We start from the raw sequence: 19222 nt of genomic DNA, 5'->3' as shown, positions 1-19222 counted from the left end.
GGTCTGTGGGCGAGATCAAAACGTAAACAAACCACAGACCAATCAGCTGACAGCTCCAGATTTCAGCAACAAATTGGAAACGTGTTATTTACACATTTCAACACATTTAAATGCAATATCTGCAGCTGACTATTTAAAACTTTACATTTTTGCAGCCTCCCTCATCTTTATTATAAACTAGAGGAAGGGTCACACAGCTCCCATGTCTGGTTAATCACTGAATTGTATGGGATGCGTTTGGCCTTGTTGTTGACACTTGCTGTAGACACTTGCTGTTAGGATGTGGTGTTTAAGTTGCAGTCATCACTGGTGATACCTAGAGCATGCTGTAATTTAATATGTAGTATTAAGTATTTAATGAAGTTCAATGAAACACTCAATTAGTAGAGGAGTTGATTTTGATTTGAATTTGATGAAAATATATTGTTGTGCCTAAAATACATCTGTCATCTTATTTCCTTGTTTTGTTAAACAATCAGAAAGTGGTTAGGTAACTGGTTATACTGTACAATTAAATATGGGATTATATAATTCCACTGAAATAGTATGACAACTTCGCAGAAAAGCCCTCTAGGGTAAGATGTCCCTTGCTAACTTGATTTCTCTCAGGATCAAATTATGCAGTCAAATGTAATCTCAACACATTTACTAAATGGCTATGATCTAATGAATTCTGAAATTTCATATTTCTAACTGGTAGCGTCCGGTAGAAACCTAGAGACAAGCTGTATTTTTCAAACAAGCTCACAAGATATTAACTAGTAGAAAAATAAACAATTGCAAATGTACAATAATGAGGACCAGCGAGCGAGGGGGTGAGGGGGCAAGAAAATTCCTCCAGGCAAAGAGCGTGTCAAGGTTTTTAATTGTGCTATAAAGTAGTTCTTCTGCTGTATTTCAATTAAAAATATTCTTTTTGAAAAATGCAGTAGAGCAGACACATACATTTGGTTATAATGCATACAAAATGGTTTACAAAAATATCACCAGAGTTGACTGTTAATTGAGTGTTGTTCCAGTTTATTACTGTACTTAGCTTAGCAAACCAGGCAGATAGCTTTGCACAGACAGTCTTTTTAGTTAGCGACTAAAATGACAAACATGGTTGCCATCCGTTTAAAGAAATAAATAAGTAATTAGATGTAGTTTCACCAGAATTTCAGTGCAAGCCATTGGGGGTTTTTCTTGCTGCCCACAAAAACCCAGCACATGGTTCTGGGTTCTGTATGCATGTCTTTGATCTAAAACAACTTGATGCCAAAGAATATCTTTGACAACTCAAGTGAAAACTAAAGTAAAGTCCCTTTTTCCCACAAAAGAAAGATTACAATCTACATGACAAGTCTGCTGTCTTCCCTTTCCTTTCTTTACACTCTCTCTCGTTTTCTCTCTCGCTCTTTCTCTTGATCTCTCTGAAAAACAAATATGGATGGCATCTTCTAGGCAACACAGCTGTGCAAATTTCATACTGGTGAAGTGCTGAGAGTAAAGTGGAACCGATATTATGGAGCTCCATTTGTAATTGTGAATGGATTGGAGATGAGTGTATCGGACACGAGTATGGACATGAGTATGTTGATTTTTGACCTGGTGAAATTATAAATCTTCTTAACAATGAAAACAAACAAACAAAAAAATCTATCCTATTCGACCCTTCAGTATTTTATTCTATTCTACCATATACTACCCCGCCTATCCTGCCATATTCGTATGCTTCCCTATCAGATTTTAGCCCATCCCTTAATACCCTATCATACCCTTCTCTACCCTATCCTCTCTCACTCTATCACATCCTGCGCAACCATTTCCTATTCAGTCTTATTATTTCCTATCCAGCCCTATTCTACTATAACCTACCCTACCACATGTTGCCTTGCCTTACCCTATTCTGTCCTACCCTATCGTATCCTATCCCTTTTTGACACATTTATATTTAGGACTTAAGGTATCCCTTTTTAGGGATGGGCGATTCAGGCAGGACCTATTCAGATCTTGTACAACTGGGATTTCATTTGTTTACTGATTATAATGGTCATAAAATGATGTTACATAAGGCAGAAGAGTGGTAGAGTGGAGCCTTCTCTTTAATTCTTAGAGCAAGCCATGTCAACACAGCACATTTCCTACCAGAACTGACTTTCATATGTAGTGCAGGTGTGTAATTCATTCACAGCATGGTTATAAAACCATTCCTTCTGTAATTAAGCAAGCCTGACCACATAACTGCCCTTGCATATTTGTCAGACTATTGTCACTGGTAACTTCTGTCTGAAACCAGTTTCCCTGTTTAAATAGACTGCTTGAGGCAAGAATGTAAGGAGGGGGGCTGTTTCCAAAAGAGGTCTGCAGCATTTCTGAGGTCCGATCTAAGCTAGCCTCAGTGAGGAGCTGTAATAAGAGCACATGTTTCATTTGTCATACCACTTGTCATTAAACCTCAGCAAGGTCAAAGGGCAAAGCAGCGCAGGAATAAAGCGAAATTACACAAGTGAGATGAGGGACCTGGAAATATAGCTTGTAGATTTTTTCCTGTCTGTATAATGACATTTGCTCTTTGATTTAGGCATCCTAGACATTCCGAGACAAGACAAGACATGATTATTGATGAGCAAATATTAAGCCTATATACTGTACACATAACAAATACAGATTACTGTACTTAAATATTTATAAATGTCACTGTATACAACACTCATGGCTTATTTTGATCTTAGCTGTAGATTTCCTGCATGCTGTATAAAGTGTGTTTTATATATTTCTGGAATTTACCTGCACCAAGAAATTCTTTGCAGGTTCATAAAGAATTTATCGATTCTGATTCTGATATCAGCAGCACAGTATTTGAATGCCCATGGCAGGAACAGTAGTGAGAGACACCTGCAATAGGCTTATTTTAACGTACTAAAATGTTAAAACTAAAAGTTGTACAATAACCTCAGACCTCAGTCCCATAACATAAGTACCACCAGTCCAGGTGAAAAACGTGGATATACTTGGCAGCAAATGAATCGTCAGCCCTCAAAGTTTCTGTTAAAAGCATGAAAACTGGGCAAGCATAGGAATCTGAGCCACTCTGACAATGGCCAGATTGTGATGGGTCAGAGCGTCTCCATCAACCTCACGTCTTGTGGGGTTTTTCTGGTGTGCAGTGGTCAGTACGTCCTAAAAGTACTCCAAGAAAGAAAGGGTATATAAAATCTCTCTAGTAGAGAGTACAACAAGTAATAATTTTCCAGAAGATGGGTATTTGTATATAAGCAATGAATAAAGATGGTACTATACTGTGTAAATTAATACAGCAATACACTGGCAACCAAAAATGAATGGCTTAGATGCACGTATGCCATACACAGATGTCCAACAACTGTTCCGGATGGGTTAGAAGAGGGATCTATCCGTTTTTTGGTAGATAACAAGACTTTAAAATATGGCTTTAAATGTATAAATAATGAACATAGACTGCATTATATAACTGAACGGCACAGCCCTCACTCATGGCTTGGAAAACAAACAAAAAAATCCGCCCAAACACAACATGGACTGCGGCGATGACTTAATCAATGCGATGGGGTGTCGGAGAGAGGGAGGATGGATTAAAAATCACTGGGGAGCTGGCAGGTCATTCGTTCCAATCTGTCTCGCTCGTGAACCCGAAGCAATGTAGGAAGAATCCGAGAGGCCGAAGAGCATCGATCGGTGGCTTGCGAACGTGTCAGCAGCACTGTGGCTCCAGAACATCAACCGGTTCATTAGCGCTCACATGTCAAAGACACTGAAGACGATTATTCAGGAGGATTTTTCAAAGGAATTCAGCGCAAACAAACCAATCTCAGACGAATTTAACAGGGCAGCCGTGCCTTCTCTTAGGGATTCTCGCGCAGGAAGTGCAGGAAGAAATGACACATAGGAATGAGTGTAATGAAGTTGACCTTTTCCAGTTTTTTTTTTTTCTTACCCTAAAAGCAGCAGCAGCAGCAGCAGCAGCAGCAGAGGCTAATGTCAGCAGGCTAATTCACCCAGATACAGCAGCTGCAGTACTTTAGGCGGCGGAACTGTCACTGGCCTATCACAGTGTGGACGGCCAGAATACAAATCTTGAAGTCTTGGGGCTGACATATAAACCAGGGCAATATATCATGTCTGACCTAGTCTGGACATGACACACACTGTTGGAGAAGGAGAGAAGGAGACATAGGGAGAGAGAGAGAGAGAGAGAGAGAGAGAGAGAGAGAGAGACAGAGAGAGAGAAAGAGAGAGAACATGGAAGGTGGAGGGTAGGCTAATGAGTAGGGATGAACATCATTAGGATTTAATCAATACTACATGTCTTATCGACACTGTTTATTGATTTGGTACTTTAACACTGCTCTAATCAGGTCTATTTTTATTAGGCTGTCAAAAAAAACAAACACACAGAACATACCAATAAGTCACTAGTCAATCACTATACTGTACCAAAATAAATAGATAAATACATTAAAAAGAATTAAAATAATATATATATTGTAATATTATATAATATTGTATATATATATATATTTTTTTTATTCAATTCACAGAACAATAATCTAAGTTTCCAAGTGACAATCAAGAGATCATGAGTTCGAAGCTTGGTTAAGCCAGAGCTGTCCACAACTGGCCAGCCCAAGAGAAAGGAAAGTCTGGTATCACCACTCGCTACAGCCTAGATAGGGCGAGTCCTTGGTCCTTGGTAGGATTGTCCTATTAAGACTCTTCTTAGTAGCCTTTTGGTCACACAAACAAGGCAGCAATTGTGGAAACATGTTGCATTGTGCCTATTGCTTTTTCAGTTCTTAACAGAAATTTAAAAAACTAATATTTTTGTTTATATCATAATCATTTAAACATTAATTAAGCAGTCACTGCGGCCATCTAATGCCCTTAACTAGGTGAAAGGATTGCAGCTCAATACTGAGAGGAGATTATTGTAATGAATGACCTACTCGATTTATACTGACTCTGTTTACCTCCTGGGAAAGCCTTGTCCTATTTTAAGTGCTAATACAGCTGCCCCTGTGCTCAAAGAGAGCTGAAAAACACATATGTTCATTTGTCTAAGTACTAAATCCATTAGAAGTCTTTGCTCACTTGGAGGCCTGATTATTGGAAATCAAAAAAAGTATGAAACAAAATTTTAGTGACATAATAGAACTCATTCTTATAGGCTCTTTAAATCAACCCACAGCATAACTGCTTCTTTTACTCTCTCCATTCACGATACAGATGCACCTCTTTCCCCTAAGCTGTTAAACCTGCATGTCATCCTCGACTCAACACTCCTATTCAGTTTCCACAACTCTTATTCATGCATTCAAATTCATGCTTTCACCATTAACAAACTTCAGAAGGTCCACAACTCAAAGCTCACAGCCAGTCACATCACTACATTACACATTATGCATCTCCAACATCACCACCAACGTCCTGTAAAACACGGCATACAGTTCCAAATACTTCTGATTACTTCTGATTAAGCTCTTGCTAATTGTGCTACTTAACGGCCTGATCTTCTTCCTCTCTACAAGCCCTCTCGCAATCTCTGGCCTACTTCAGCTGAGCTCCTCACCATTCCTCCATCCAAGGCAGGACCAGCACAAGCCTTTATGGGGCCCTAAGCAGATGCTTCATCATTCCATAGGCTACACTGTGTGTATAATGTACCCACTACCATTAGCATTATCTGCATTTGCGCAGCAGTGGCAGCAGCCAACAGCAGAAATTGATTAACCTAGTATTGGTGTATCAACTATGAAAATAAATGCTTTCACCTGTGTAATACCATTTCCTTTTATTGTTCAACGTTATGCTCTTGGGGGACTCTCTGCGTCATTCGAGTATGCCTTGGGCCGGCTCTGATCCAAGCAAACAGCCTAATTCTCTCTCCATACTCAAATCTGACCTAAAAGTACTCTCTTGCTTGTAAACTACTCCTCTATTAGGTCTTGTTCATGTCTTCTGTAGTACTGTTCGTTTTCTGTATCACTGTATTTTCTCGTTTGTCCTCAATGCTCTTTGTACAGATGAGTGTAACAGTTCCTGAAATGTGTGAATGTGAATATAAGCTATATTCTTTTCCAAACTGTTGTTAAAAGCACATACTTAATCTTCTGGCTGTAAAATGCCCTCATTATTAAACTACTGTGTGCACATTGTGGCTTGTGTTGCAGAAGTCAGAAATATGACAGATCACATGGGTTGATGAGCTCTACACAGCTGAGAGCTCACTCTTGACACAACTTTGAAGTCACACATTTCCCAAATGAGCAGAATTATGAGAATAAAAGAGCATTTCAAATAAGAGAAAATGGCAAAAATGATTTAAGAGAAAATGGCAAAAATAGGCATTCAAGTTTTTTGTGTTTTCTTTGTGTGTGTGTGTTATAGTGACTTAATCAGGCATAACATTAACACCACCAGCTTAGTAATACTGAGTAGGTCCAACTTGTCCACCTCAACAGATTTGACCAGTTTGACCAAGGGCTCTACAAGACCTCTGAAAGTCACCAATATCACCAATATCAGAACCTAAGAATGCTGCTTGCTCAGTTTCGGTGGGCATCTGTATCAACATGGTGGGCTGTGGGCAGATGTTTCCTGCCTGTGCATGCTGTGTGGATCAAAGTGGCCTGACTGTGTGACTGACTGCAGGCCTGGTGTGAATGGACCGGAGAGTGGACGTGTGCTTTAAGCCCAGGAGGAGAGATGCTCCCATGGGTGACGGGACCATGAGACCCATCTGAGTCACACACTGCAGGCCAATAAGGAGTGAGTCAGACTGAGCCACACAGACATATGGAGGGGTTCAGAGATGGAGCAGGGCCATCTGCAAGGCTCCAGCTCAGGACAGCAAGACGGGCATACAGGGAGAGTGAGAGAGCGTGACTGAGAAAGATAGAAACAGAAGGATATCCGTCCTGACAGAGAGAGAGAGAGAGAGAGAGAGAGAGAGGAAGCTGAGTGTTTCCCTGCGGCAGATATAGGGTTCAATTTATTGGCTAGGCAAATACACTACACCATACAATAAGAGTCCTTAGGTAAGACTCCTGATACTACAGTCATCCACCTGCATAAGTCCGAAATGTACATATACTTTTATATATTATTTTTATATTTTTTGGGGGATGCACCAATATGAGAATTTATTCTATGTGCATATCTGCTGATGCTGATACATAATTGCTCATAAAATGTAGATTTTGGGGCTAAATCCACCTGAATCAGACCTACACAGAAATACAACATTTGTATTGGGCTACAGATATAGTAAAATAAATAAAACACTTAATATTTTAGCTCAATATCTCAGCTTCACCTAAGCACTCTGCTCTTCTGGAGTTAAATAATAAATCCATCATTAAATATTGGTTTAAAATACTGTTCGAATCTAGAAACCTGTCTGATGTCAGTGACTATTTATAAGTTATGATCTGCTGATGGCGATTCTAAAATCATTAGCCCCTGCTGGTCATTTTTTTCTACTAGATTGTAGGAGTGCAACAATGCTTCAGAATGCTGTAGTAGCATCTAAAATGTGACTATCATGGAGAACAGCCATGCTATTAACGATTATATCTAGTGCAAGTAGGTAGTAGGTTATGCAACAACATGGATGCAGTCAGCACTCTTCACCTTTTTAAAGTTCACAATCGTATTCACAAACCAAGTAACCAAGTAACATGAGTGCTACATCCCTACTCTACACTATAAAATAAGGGTTCTATAATAGGGTTCTCTGACTTCCAATAGTGTAATCCTTTTTGGTGCTACACAGAATTGGGCTGTGTATTGGCAAGAACGCAACAAGATACTCGGTATATCATTCAATATATTGCGATACTGCAAACAAGACATTATACTATATATATTAATATATAAATTTTAGGGGCTCTGAGTGTTCCAGTTGTCCAGTGGTGCTGTCACTACGATCCTAGGAATGCTGGAAAAATAATGGAGACAGCTCAGTATGCTTTCAAAAAGTCAACAGCACTACTTTTTAAATAGAGCCTAGTCAGAGAGAGGGGGTTAAATATAAATAATGAGGCATACACAGGTGAGGGTATTCAGAACTCTTCAGGCTGTTCATGATTGGCTGGTCGAGGGCAGGTGACAGTCACATGAATCTGGGGGGGGATCAAGGGTAGTGTAGACCAGAGAGTCCACTGAGCCAGGAGGTAAACAAACAAAATCTTAAAATCCCCACTTTTAAGGCTGTAGGTAACACTAAAAAGTGACCCATTTTTGGAAAGTTTTTAAAGAATTCACAGTGTCTTCAGACTTTAGGATAACAGATGCTGTGAGAACAAAAGCATAGAAGAACGTAGAAGAACAGAAATAGAAAAGAGAGGGAAACTCTACATCCTCAAACCAACAATCTGTCTAATGAAACATTTCCCCACACGCCTCAGACAGTTTGAGATGCGGGCAAGCAAAGAGCCTGTTTAAATATCTGCTAATATTCATTAGTCATGGCTAACCGCACATCTAGCCGACACTGGAGCTGGAGTGAGCGTTCTGTATCTGCTACCACAACCGTAGCAGCAGCAGCAGCAGCAGCAGCAGCAGCAGCAGAAACGTCTCCATCTTCCACACGCTCTTCTCATTAACACAGCTGAGAAATGAACGCCTGCGTGAGCACTAACAAGTTTGTGTAGATGTAATTGGCCTGGTGTGTTTGTTAGCGTTCGTACACGAGTGATCAAATGTCAGCCAGGAGCGAGCTAGGATTAGACGGGTTACACACTCAAATCCACACACAGCCATTAAACACCGACGCCATGTCGGGCTGCAACGATTAGCCTAAAAGGATTCTTATTAACAACACTGATTACTAACTGATGTTGATGTGGATCTTTATTGTTGATGCATCATAGTGGTTATGTGCAGTACCACATACACAAGCATGGTGTTAGGGGGATGTACCTGAATATTCGTAATTAATGCACTGGAGGCTGATGTACCTAAAGATTAACAGAATTTTAATTGCTAGGATGCTTCACTTTGAGAGAAGTTGCGCTATCCATGTTTTCTACAGTTCCTACAGTCATCATCATCATCATCATATGCATAAAATATGCATCATATGCGTAACATTTTTGACAATGGATACAGTATTGCAAATATAATATTGTGATATATTCTTACTTTTCTTTACACCCCTAATATAGAACCATTCAAATGTCATTGTTTCTTCATTGTTTTGTAAAGTTTACCTTTACAAAGCAAACAAACAAACAAAACCTTAAAAAAAAACTTTTTAAGGCTCTAGGTGACACTGGAAATCAACCAATTCTCTGCAAGTTTCAAAAGAGTGTGCACCATAAAAGAAATAATCTATTGTAACATAACTAAGACATAACTAAGAATCCCCAAAGCAAGTAACTTTCCACCCCTAAACAACAATTTAATACATTTACACTGTAAAAAAAAAAAAACAGCAGAGAAACACAATATAAACACGGCCTGATAAACATTCCTGATATTGTCACCTTGTACATGGACCAACAGAAATGCTCCAAAATGAAATCTTTTATGTTGATTTCAAAAGTTGCCATTTTGACTAGTGCATGCAGTGGTGCTAGAGCTAAAAACAACATTAGCAGCCAGCTTCACGTCTGAAATGTGTTATTTTACCACGTTCTAAAATAAACAAAGGTATGCAGTGTCATAAACCCCACAACCAGCTCTATTCGAAAATGAATGAACACTATATGATATTATAACACATGATAATTTGACACAGGCATACCGTTTCCACAGTGCTAACCAGGTTGCTATAAGCTTTCAGCACCTAGCCTTATAGGTCTTGCACAAATCAAAAGAAGCTAACTAGAAACTAACCAAACAAACATGGCTGACAGCTCTAGCGCAAATCTTAAAAAATAAAAGTAGGGCTGGGTGAAATGGTCAAAATGTTATATCACAATTATTAAAGACAAGATTTACCAGTAGCTGCAGATTTTAAAAACTGCTATCCAAAAACTCTCCCATACTGAATACAGTGAAATGACATGTTTGTCCTACTCCATCTAATCAAACAGGACTAATTACACTCTGTTATGAAACATGGTTGTGAAATGTAATGAAACTTGTTCTTTAAGCACTAACTACTTCAACAATACACTCATCACATAAGCCTACTGTGTATAACAATAACAAAATAGATCACGATACAATAGAATTTTGCCATATTGCCCACCCCTAACTAAAAGCTAACATAGCAAACATGGCTCACATAGCAACCAGCCTGGAAGCTCCAGCACAAAGCTAAAGAAGTTAGCTAGAAGCTAACTATCAAAACATGGCTGACAAAGTCTTCGGCTGCGTCCCAATTGCGAACTACACGTCAATCCTGTAAGGTATATAATATACACTAATATTGCTAGTGTTGGCAGGAGTTTGGCAGGTTTGTACACAAAAAATTAACATAATAGCCCGTTTTGTACTAACAGGAAGTGATGAATTGTCACAAAATGACAACATATGTAACTGAAACCTTTTTTCAGACGTGAATGGCTCCTACCTTTCCGTTTCGCACTGAATTGTGGGATAAACTGGTCCATCGTAACCACATTCAAAACCAACTGAACTTCGTGACTTTCATCTTTACTACATACTTCATACTCAACAACTAATTAGTATTTGTAATCAGTACACGATTGGGACGCATCCTCCCTACTTAGATTAGTCGCTCAATCATAAAGCATAGTCCACAGGATAACTGCTCATAGATTTACCATTACATGCATCCCTGTCAGCAGTGTAGACAGTGAGTGGATAAAGAAAGCATTCAGGGTTGAGGAGGCATGCCTGACCTCCAGTGACAAACCATGTACGCTGAGCTAAAATTCCACGTGCCCATCAGCCCATATGGAGGACGTTTGGTCAAGTGACCCATAGCCCTTCAGACTGACTGCCCTCTATCTGACTGCACTGCTGGGTGAGGGAAAGGACAAGCAGGGCATCTGCTTGGCCTGGTTCCGGGACCTTATTCCACAAGACAGCTCTAAAGCCTCTCTCTGATCCACTTTGACACTGAGTGACCATTCGGCAGACAGGTGTGATATGGAGCAATGGGAATTGTAGTGTTGTGTGTATGTGTTTTTTACTTACATCTGTGTCTGGCCCCTTGTCAGCCCCTGGACAGGAGAACGAGACGAATTCATGGCACCTTTTGTGGACCACGAAACAGCACACTGCAAAAGAGAGGAGAAGAAATTCATAAAGCATGCTGTGAATTATCACTGGCTGTCATTTTCATGGCCTGTATTTGAATCATGGTACCCAGGTAGGTGGATGTAGAGTTAGGAGTCTTGCCCAAAGAGTCCTATTATTATTGCCTGGGACACGTTCAGTCTCAATACGTGCAGCATTTTGCTTCGGTTTGCAGGTTGAATGACAAGCTTATGAAAACCTATGCTTTCCAAAATATCCGGATACCCGTGGATGGGGCCGAAGAAGTATGCTTTGCTGCAAAATCACAAACACACAGACAGACGCAAGCATCAACAGATGGGAGAGAGAAAGTTAAATTAGATTTACTGTTCTGCTCTGCAGCAGTGTAGCTAATAACAAGTGGCTCCAGCAAGAGTGCTGGCATATTTCATATTGCATCTGCAGTATCTGCCAGCTGCTCTCAGTCCCACACACACACACAGACACAGATACTGTACAATACATACACAAACAGTAGGTATGTACATTCCTTTAGCTAAATTACATTGGCATGCCAAAGGAATCTTCAGCAGCAGCTGGATACATTGGAAACACCACATCTAGCCAGGTACTGACTATTTCGCCACCTGAAACTGCCCAGTGGACTGCCTACAGAAACTGACCACAGTCTTGAAGCGGATCAAATGGAATTAACCATTGGATGAGCTTCTGTCTCTGACTTTACAAGGTGGAGCAGCTAGGTAGTGGTGGACAGTATGTGACCACAGTGTTTAAAAACTCCAGCAGCACTGCTGTGTCTAAGCCACTTGTACCAGAGCAATACACACTAACACACCGCCACCATGTCAGTGTCCCTGCAGTGCTGAGAATGATCCACCTTATCAGTCAGTGCACTGCAAGCATGGGGAAATAGCTGTTGTGAAAGTGTGTAGTGTGTCACAAGGCGCTGGCAGCAGTGAGCTACGTGCGGAGATGGCAGACACCCTGTAAATGGCTCTGCTTTGGACAGGCATCGACAGCAACGGCAGCATTACCAACTCAAATACCTCGCTTCAATAGGGGAGCTCCGGGAATCGCTCCAAGCTATCCAGACCCTGGATCAACAGGCTCGTCACTGCCACACACACACACACACACACATATACACTCACACACACACACACGAATGCCCACACACAGCTGAGGCTACAATCTACAGCTTGAGCTAGAGTATGAGCTGATATATGTGTGTGTATTTAATGATGCTTTAGTTACACAGCCATCATTGGCAACATACAGGAGACACGCTTGAGGAGTCACGCGCAAATGGAAGGAGGGAATTTTGGCCGATGGCTGACAGAGTATGACTGATGACTGTTACTGGCAATCCAATTATGAAGCATGTATCAGCAAACATTATTTGTCCAGTGATATGAAAACCTGTCAAGGCCTGTGGAAGACCTCACAGTGACAAAACGTGCTCCAGTACAGCAAGATCGAGGAGACACCAAGAACACCTGAGCAGCTATTCTGCACACTCTGCTATTGTACATCCACAGGAATACATTACACTGGAATTGGACCCCTGGGAGCAATCCCTGTCTGCCTGTGTTAACATCCACCCTTCCATTCCTACAATAAAATACGCCCTCTTTCTCCTCTCTCAGACTCCTGCTCTCTCTCTCTCGCTCAGACATCCTCTTGCGCTCAGGTAACCTGTCTCTCTCTCTTTCTCTCTCTCTGTCAGATACTCTCTCACGCTCAGACACCCTCTCTCTCTCACTTGGATACACAATCTTTCTCTCTCTCTCTCTTGCTCAGGAACTCTCTCAGTGTCTCTCAGACACACTCTCAGTCAGGGTGCTCTTACACTCAGTCAACCTGTCTCTCTCAGTCAGACACCCTCTCTCTCTCTCTCGCTCAGACACCATCTCTAGTCTAGAGACCTTTCTCACCTCAGACACCCTCTCTTATGCTCAGACACTATCTTTCACACTCAGACACCCTCTCTCTTTAGCTAGGATACCCTCTCATGCTCAGACATCACCTCTCAGGCTCAGAGACCCTCTCTCCCTCGCTAAGATACCCTCTCACGCCCAGACACCCTGTCTTATGCTCAGACACCCTCTTATATGCTCAGACACCATCTCTCGCCCTCAGACACCCTCTCTCATGCTCAGACATCACCTCTCACGCTCAGAGACCCTCTCTCCCTCGCTAAGATACTCTCTCACGCCCAGACACCCTGTCTTATGCTCAGACACCTTCTCTCGCCCTCAGACACCCTCTTATATGCTCAGACACCTTCTCTCGCCCTCAGACACCCTCTCTTATGCTCAGACATCATCTCTTATGCTCAGACATCATCTCTTATGTTAAGATACCCTCTCATGCTCAGAGACCCTCTCTCCCTCGCTAAGATACCCTCTCTCGCCCAGACATCCTCTCTTATGCTCAGACACTATCTCTCACGCTCAGACACCTTCTCACGCTCAGACACCTTCTCACGCTCAGAGACCCTCTCTTATGCTCAGACATCACCTCTCACGCTCAGAGACCCTCTCTCCCTCGCTAAGATACTCTCTCACGCCCAGACACCCTGTCTTATGCTCAGACACCTTCTCTCGCCCTCAGACACCCTCTTATATGCTCAGACACCTTCTCTCGCCCTCAGACACCCTCTCTTATGCTCAGACATCATCTCTTATGCTCAGACATCATCTCTTATGTTAAGATACCCTCTCACGCTCAGAGACCCTCTCTCCCTCGCTAAGATACCCTCTCTCGCCCAGACATCCTCTCTTATGCTCAGACACCATCTCTCACGCTCAGACACCTTCTCACGCTCAGACACCTTCTCACGCTCAGAGACCCTCTCTCCCTCGCTAAGATACTCTCTCACGCCCAGACACCCACTCTTATGCTCAGACACCCTCTCTTATGCTCAGACACCCTCTCTCGCCCTCAGACACCCTTTCTTATTCTCAGACATCATCTCTCACGCTCAGACACCATCTCTCTCACACTTAGATACCCTCTCACGCTCAGACACTCTTTCTCTCTCTGTGACACACTCTTTCTCATGCTCACACACCTTATTTCTCTCACTCAGACTTTTAATTTAGGTTCTCTCTATCCCACACTAAGACACCGCAACTTTTTCTCACAGAAACACTTTCTCCAACATACACTCTATTGCTAAGGACACCCTCTTCCACTCAGAAACCCTCCAAAACTGTGTTCTTCTAACTGTATTCCCTAGTTAATTATTTATTATGCAGCTGTTTATTGTTGGTTGTTATTACGGACACTGTACTAATTTTATACTATTAGAAAAAGGACAATACTATTAGGAAAATTAGGACAATTTACTGTCAATTTCCAAACTTTTGAATGGTCACATACACTTGAGAAGAGCACTGACTGATTTGATTAAAGTTGTGTGTGTGTTAGAACATGCAGGCCAGTGTGTGTTAAAACCACTCTGCGTGACCTTTCCTTTTTCCTCTGTGTATGGCCTCTCTGAAAACTATGTCAGGTGTAATGCGGATTGACCAATCAATACCCCCTGTGGCAGTGTAGCACAGGTAAACACACCTGAATGTGTCCTCTGCCTCCTAGAACGGGCCGCTCCATGACGCCTCCTCACACAAACAAAGCCCACCCACAGGGGACTGTTTCGGTCCACATGATATTTTCACTACTGGCCCAACCTCAACCTCCTTCCCACCGAGCGGGCATATATAGTCCTATAGTCTGTTAATCCTGTTTTCCTCAAACACATTAAGACTCCTTAAGAACAGTACAGAGTGAAAACCGGTACAGCACATCTTATTGTATTGTTCAGTACAAGCTTCTCAATTCAGTGCAGGTATCAAACAGTACACTCAACAGAGGGAACCATTTCCATTTATCTGTATTTTAATTCTGATTATACTGCATTGGAATAAATAAATAAATAAATAAATAAATACTCCTCTGCCTAAATAAGTAGAAAGTACAAGTATTAATAGCTAAAATATGAGTTTGTGGCTGTTCTCTCATAAAGTGAACATTAAAAAAAATACATTAACAATCAATAAATTTTCAGGTACTCTTTCTTTGCTGTATTTATACCTGTCAACTAGGAGTATAAGAAAATACTGATACATTTATATATAGCATCACAATAGTACATTTTGCAATATTGTATCGATTTTTTAAAAAACACACTATATATTTTTTATTGAAAGCTTACATATAAAGATTAGTGGTAGACAGTGGGGTTTATTTTATCACTATAGTTAAAACTACACTGCTAAAAAAGACTATATATTGTCTTGCTTACAGTATTGTATTATATTGCCTTGCACCTAGCTTGACTGTATAAATATGTATATATATATTCAATAATTCATAATTGAATTAATCATTAAATTATCCATTCCACCATAAAAGGAAAGCTGGCTTTAATTAGATGGTGCCATGTTGGCAGATACCAAGTGCTACATAGATACACAGTAAACACATTATTTTTAATATACACATATTTATTTTGGGGTTGACTGTGTGAACATTGTAAAACTTTTTTTTGAGAATCTATAAAAAAAATCCATTCAAAGCCATGAAACTGCATTAAAGGCAATGACAAAAAAAGTCTTATTGGGAAAAAAAGAAGCCTGGTTGTAGGAATGACTAGCAAACCAGAGCTAGAGATGAAGGCAGACAGCAAAAGAAAGAAGGACATAACATTTCTGATTTATGGGTCAGGACAGTGTGATTAGCCCCTTATGTGCAAAAAGTACTACTCCATTAGTGAACAGGTACAGCACGGATAACCTGTGCATATCCTTAGTCCCTTGAACACTAGATGTATTATTCATTCATATTTTTTTTGTTTGGTGACATTTTGATTTGACAAATTCTTATTCTAGAGCATATTCTCTTTTTTGGAGCCTATACAACTGATGTTAATTTTAACAATATGCTTACAATAATGCAGTTATGAAAGTGAAGAAGTGTGAGCTATGTAACTGGTCACTGCATTATGCACAGGTTGCAGTTTATTTAGGACATTTATTTAGGAGATGGAGCATCAATAAGAAGAAGAGATAAATGCATATATTAGAGGCTTGACATCCACAGATATAAAGCATGACAGAATGCAGATAATGGTCTTGAAAAAAAAATGCAGATAATGCACTAAGGACAATGCAGATAATGCATTGTTTGCTTATGCTGTTGTTTGAGAGAACAGTGCAGCTCACTTTCATGTGGCACAACCTTGAACACAGTGCACAGTGCTGCTTTGCCGTTTGGTTTGTTTGCCTCACTAAACTTTGACCTAGTTTGCTGCTGACCTTTTCAAAGTGCAGCCAGTGACATAAACAACTGTGTATGACGTGGTAAAAACCTCTTCTACACATAACAACTACTGCCAGAGCTTTATTCTCTTCATTTTAAACTGAAATACAGTGCTGTGAGAAAGTACTTTTTCATATTGCCATACCTGTCATCTTCAAATGTTTCAGATTACATACTATACAGACAACATGAGTAAACACACAACACAGATATTAAATGATAATTATATAACTTTGATTTAAGATGAAGCTTATTTCACAATCTATATCTCCCATGTGAAAAAGCAGCCTGTTCTATAGAGATTCAAATACAGATGCAAAGCATTCATTAAAATCTGGAAGGGTTTACAAAGCCATTACTAAGACTCTGGGACTTACAGTGAAAGTTATTATCCACAGAAGAAGAAAACTTTCAACAGCAGTGAGCCTTTCAAGGAATGTCTGGCCAACCAAAATGTCACAAAGAACACATCAATGACCTATCCAGGAGGTTGCAAAATAACCCAGATGAACATCTAAAGAACTTCTTGCCTCATATCATACTTCTGTTCAGGTAAATGTACAGTACATGCTTCCACAATATGAAAAACAATGAGCAAAAATGGCATCCATGAGAGTACTGGAAATCGCAAACCACCACTGACCAAAAAGAACACAAAGAATTGTCTTGTGTTTGCCAAAAATAAAACCCAAAACAAACAAAAAACAAAACAAAATAAAACATCTATAGATGACCCCCAAGACTTTTGGGATAATATTCTGTGGACTGATGAGTCAAAGGTGGAACTATTTTGGAAGATATGGGTCTTGTTACATTTGGAGTAAAGCTAACACTGTTTTTCACCATAAGAACACAATACTAGCAGTCAAACTTGGTGGTGGTAGCATGATGGTCTGGGACTCCTTTGCTTCTGCAAGACCTGGATAGTTGTCATAAGTGATGGAACCATGAATTGTGCTCTTTATCAGAAAATTCAGAAGGAGAATGTCTGCCCGTCAGTTGCCCTCAAGCACAGTTGGGTTATGCAGCAGGACAATGAGCTGAATCACATAAGCAAATCTACCTCTAAATAGCTCCAAGGTTTTAAAGTGTTGATGTGAGTTAAACAAAAGTGTATCCAAATTAATACTGAGATTTTAACCTCCTTACCCTCACAATATAGTTAAAGTTAATGACAAGCTTCGGGATAAAAAAAGGTATTATATCGACTGACATTTGACTACCTGAGTACTGGCTGATATCGATCCGATCTGGTCTTTGAATTTTTAAACATGATAAAACCAAACAATTTAGACAACATGTTACACAGTTATTACACAGTTTTCTTTCTGTAAACTATTATTAATTATTAGTTAGTAATAAAATAATTAGTAATTTTTTATATTGATCCAGTTTGACTGTTCTGCTCTCTGCTGATTTGGCTACATGTTATTTTAAGATGCTGTGAAGAAACGACTTAATTTTTAATACATGCGAATTTTGATTTGTTGAATACTTACCGGAATAGTGTCATGTTGTTGTGAATACATTACGGCTGAAACTCAAATGGTTCTCTACTTTACTCATATAGTGCAACATATGTCATGGGACTGTGGCTTCTTCTTCCAAATTCTGAAGTAAATGTAAAATCATAAGTGATGCAACCTGGGTCTGACTAGAAATGGCTTCATATGAGGTGTTTAAAACCATATTTGGGTGTAGAAGCAGTTATTTCATGACCTTTGGCACAACATAGAAAGCAGGGAGGTGCTTGAGATTCAGCCCCTGGTTTTGTGTTGCAGTAAGAAAAGGTAGCTGCTCCTTTTTCTAGGTTTGAATGCAAGGTTAAATGCTGGTTTAATTATTGACTTGCGGGTCAGAAATAGCGTAGGAGTGATTTTTGGTGCCATGTTGCTCACAGTAGGCTTAGTAGCTGCAGATTTATGTTCTACAGACTGAATATGTGATTTACAAGTTTTCATTTTCCTCTGTAAAACAGTTCCATGCTGAAGAGTTTTACTTTTTTCTGAAAACGTCCCTCCATACTGCTGGCTGTGTCTGTTGGTGTCTCTACAACAGTAACGTGAACACAGTGTGAAAAAGAAATAAAGGATCTGAGGTGGATTGAGTTTAGAATTGTGATCCCAAAACGTACCTGGTTTGCCCCTGATCCTGATTCACTGGACCAGACTGGGACATCCCTACTGACAAGCAGGCTTTTACCAGCCTGCTGGACTAAGACTGACCCTCTGAATGAGAGGAGTTAGGAATCCAGCAGAGATGCTCTAGGGGTGCCGTGACTTCTCTGTCTCTCAAAGAGTGTTTGGTTAGATTGCTCTTTGGTTCACTTTTTTGAACTGATGGTAAAGCTAACATTGTTGTCCTTGTTTTGAGGTTAACATGACCAGCAACTGTCCAGCAAGTACAGCTTACAGCAAGTACAGTTTTTCTGACCCAAACCAGAGCTTTTCACCAAATTTTGTTGTTGTTGCTGTTTTGGCTCTGTACTACAAAGCACTGGCTTTGAAGTGAATAGCTGAAGTGCAGAATGCCAGCTTTAATTTGAGTATATTTACATCTATAGACTTGAAATATATCTATTGTGCAATAGATATGAGATGCCAGTGTACAAAAGGCTCTGTGATTCTTATTCGTTTAAACAGTACAGATGCAAATACTGTGAAATTAAAGATGGCATTCCCTATTTTAACCAGTCTGAAACACAGAG

At 40.3% G+C, this 19222-nt stretch overlaps 1 protein-coding gene across 3 annotated transcripts in view; it reads right to left on the bottom strand.

Moving 5' to 3' along the window:
• prkcab (protein kinase C, alpha, b) overlaps positions 1 to 19222 on the bottom strand; it is a 195610-nt gene that overhangs the window by 113283 nt on the left and 63105 nt on the right. For 2 of the 3 annotated variants that reach the window (XM_072694130.1, XM_072694131.1), the window contains exon 3: positions 11131 to 11213. In XM_072694130.1, the coding sequence (XP_072550231.1) occupies positions 11131 to 11213 (83 nt within the window). Of the gene's footprint in view, positions 1 to 11130; positions 11214 to 11301; positions 11323 to 19222 lie in introns of those variants that run through there. The other variant, XM_072694132.1, reaches the window with a different exon arrangement.

Source organism: Salminus brasiliensis, chromosome 12 (genome assembly GCF_030463535.1).
Source record: "Salminus brasiliensis chromosome 12, fSalBra1.hap2, whole genome shotgun sequence".
NCBI classification, from domain to species: Eukaryota; Metazoa; Chordata; class Actinopteri; order Characiformes; family Bryconidae; genus Salminus; species Salminus brasiliensis.
Note: the sequence above shows the minus strand (reverse complement) of the source record. Positions and strands in the feature narration are given on the sequence as shown.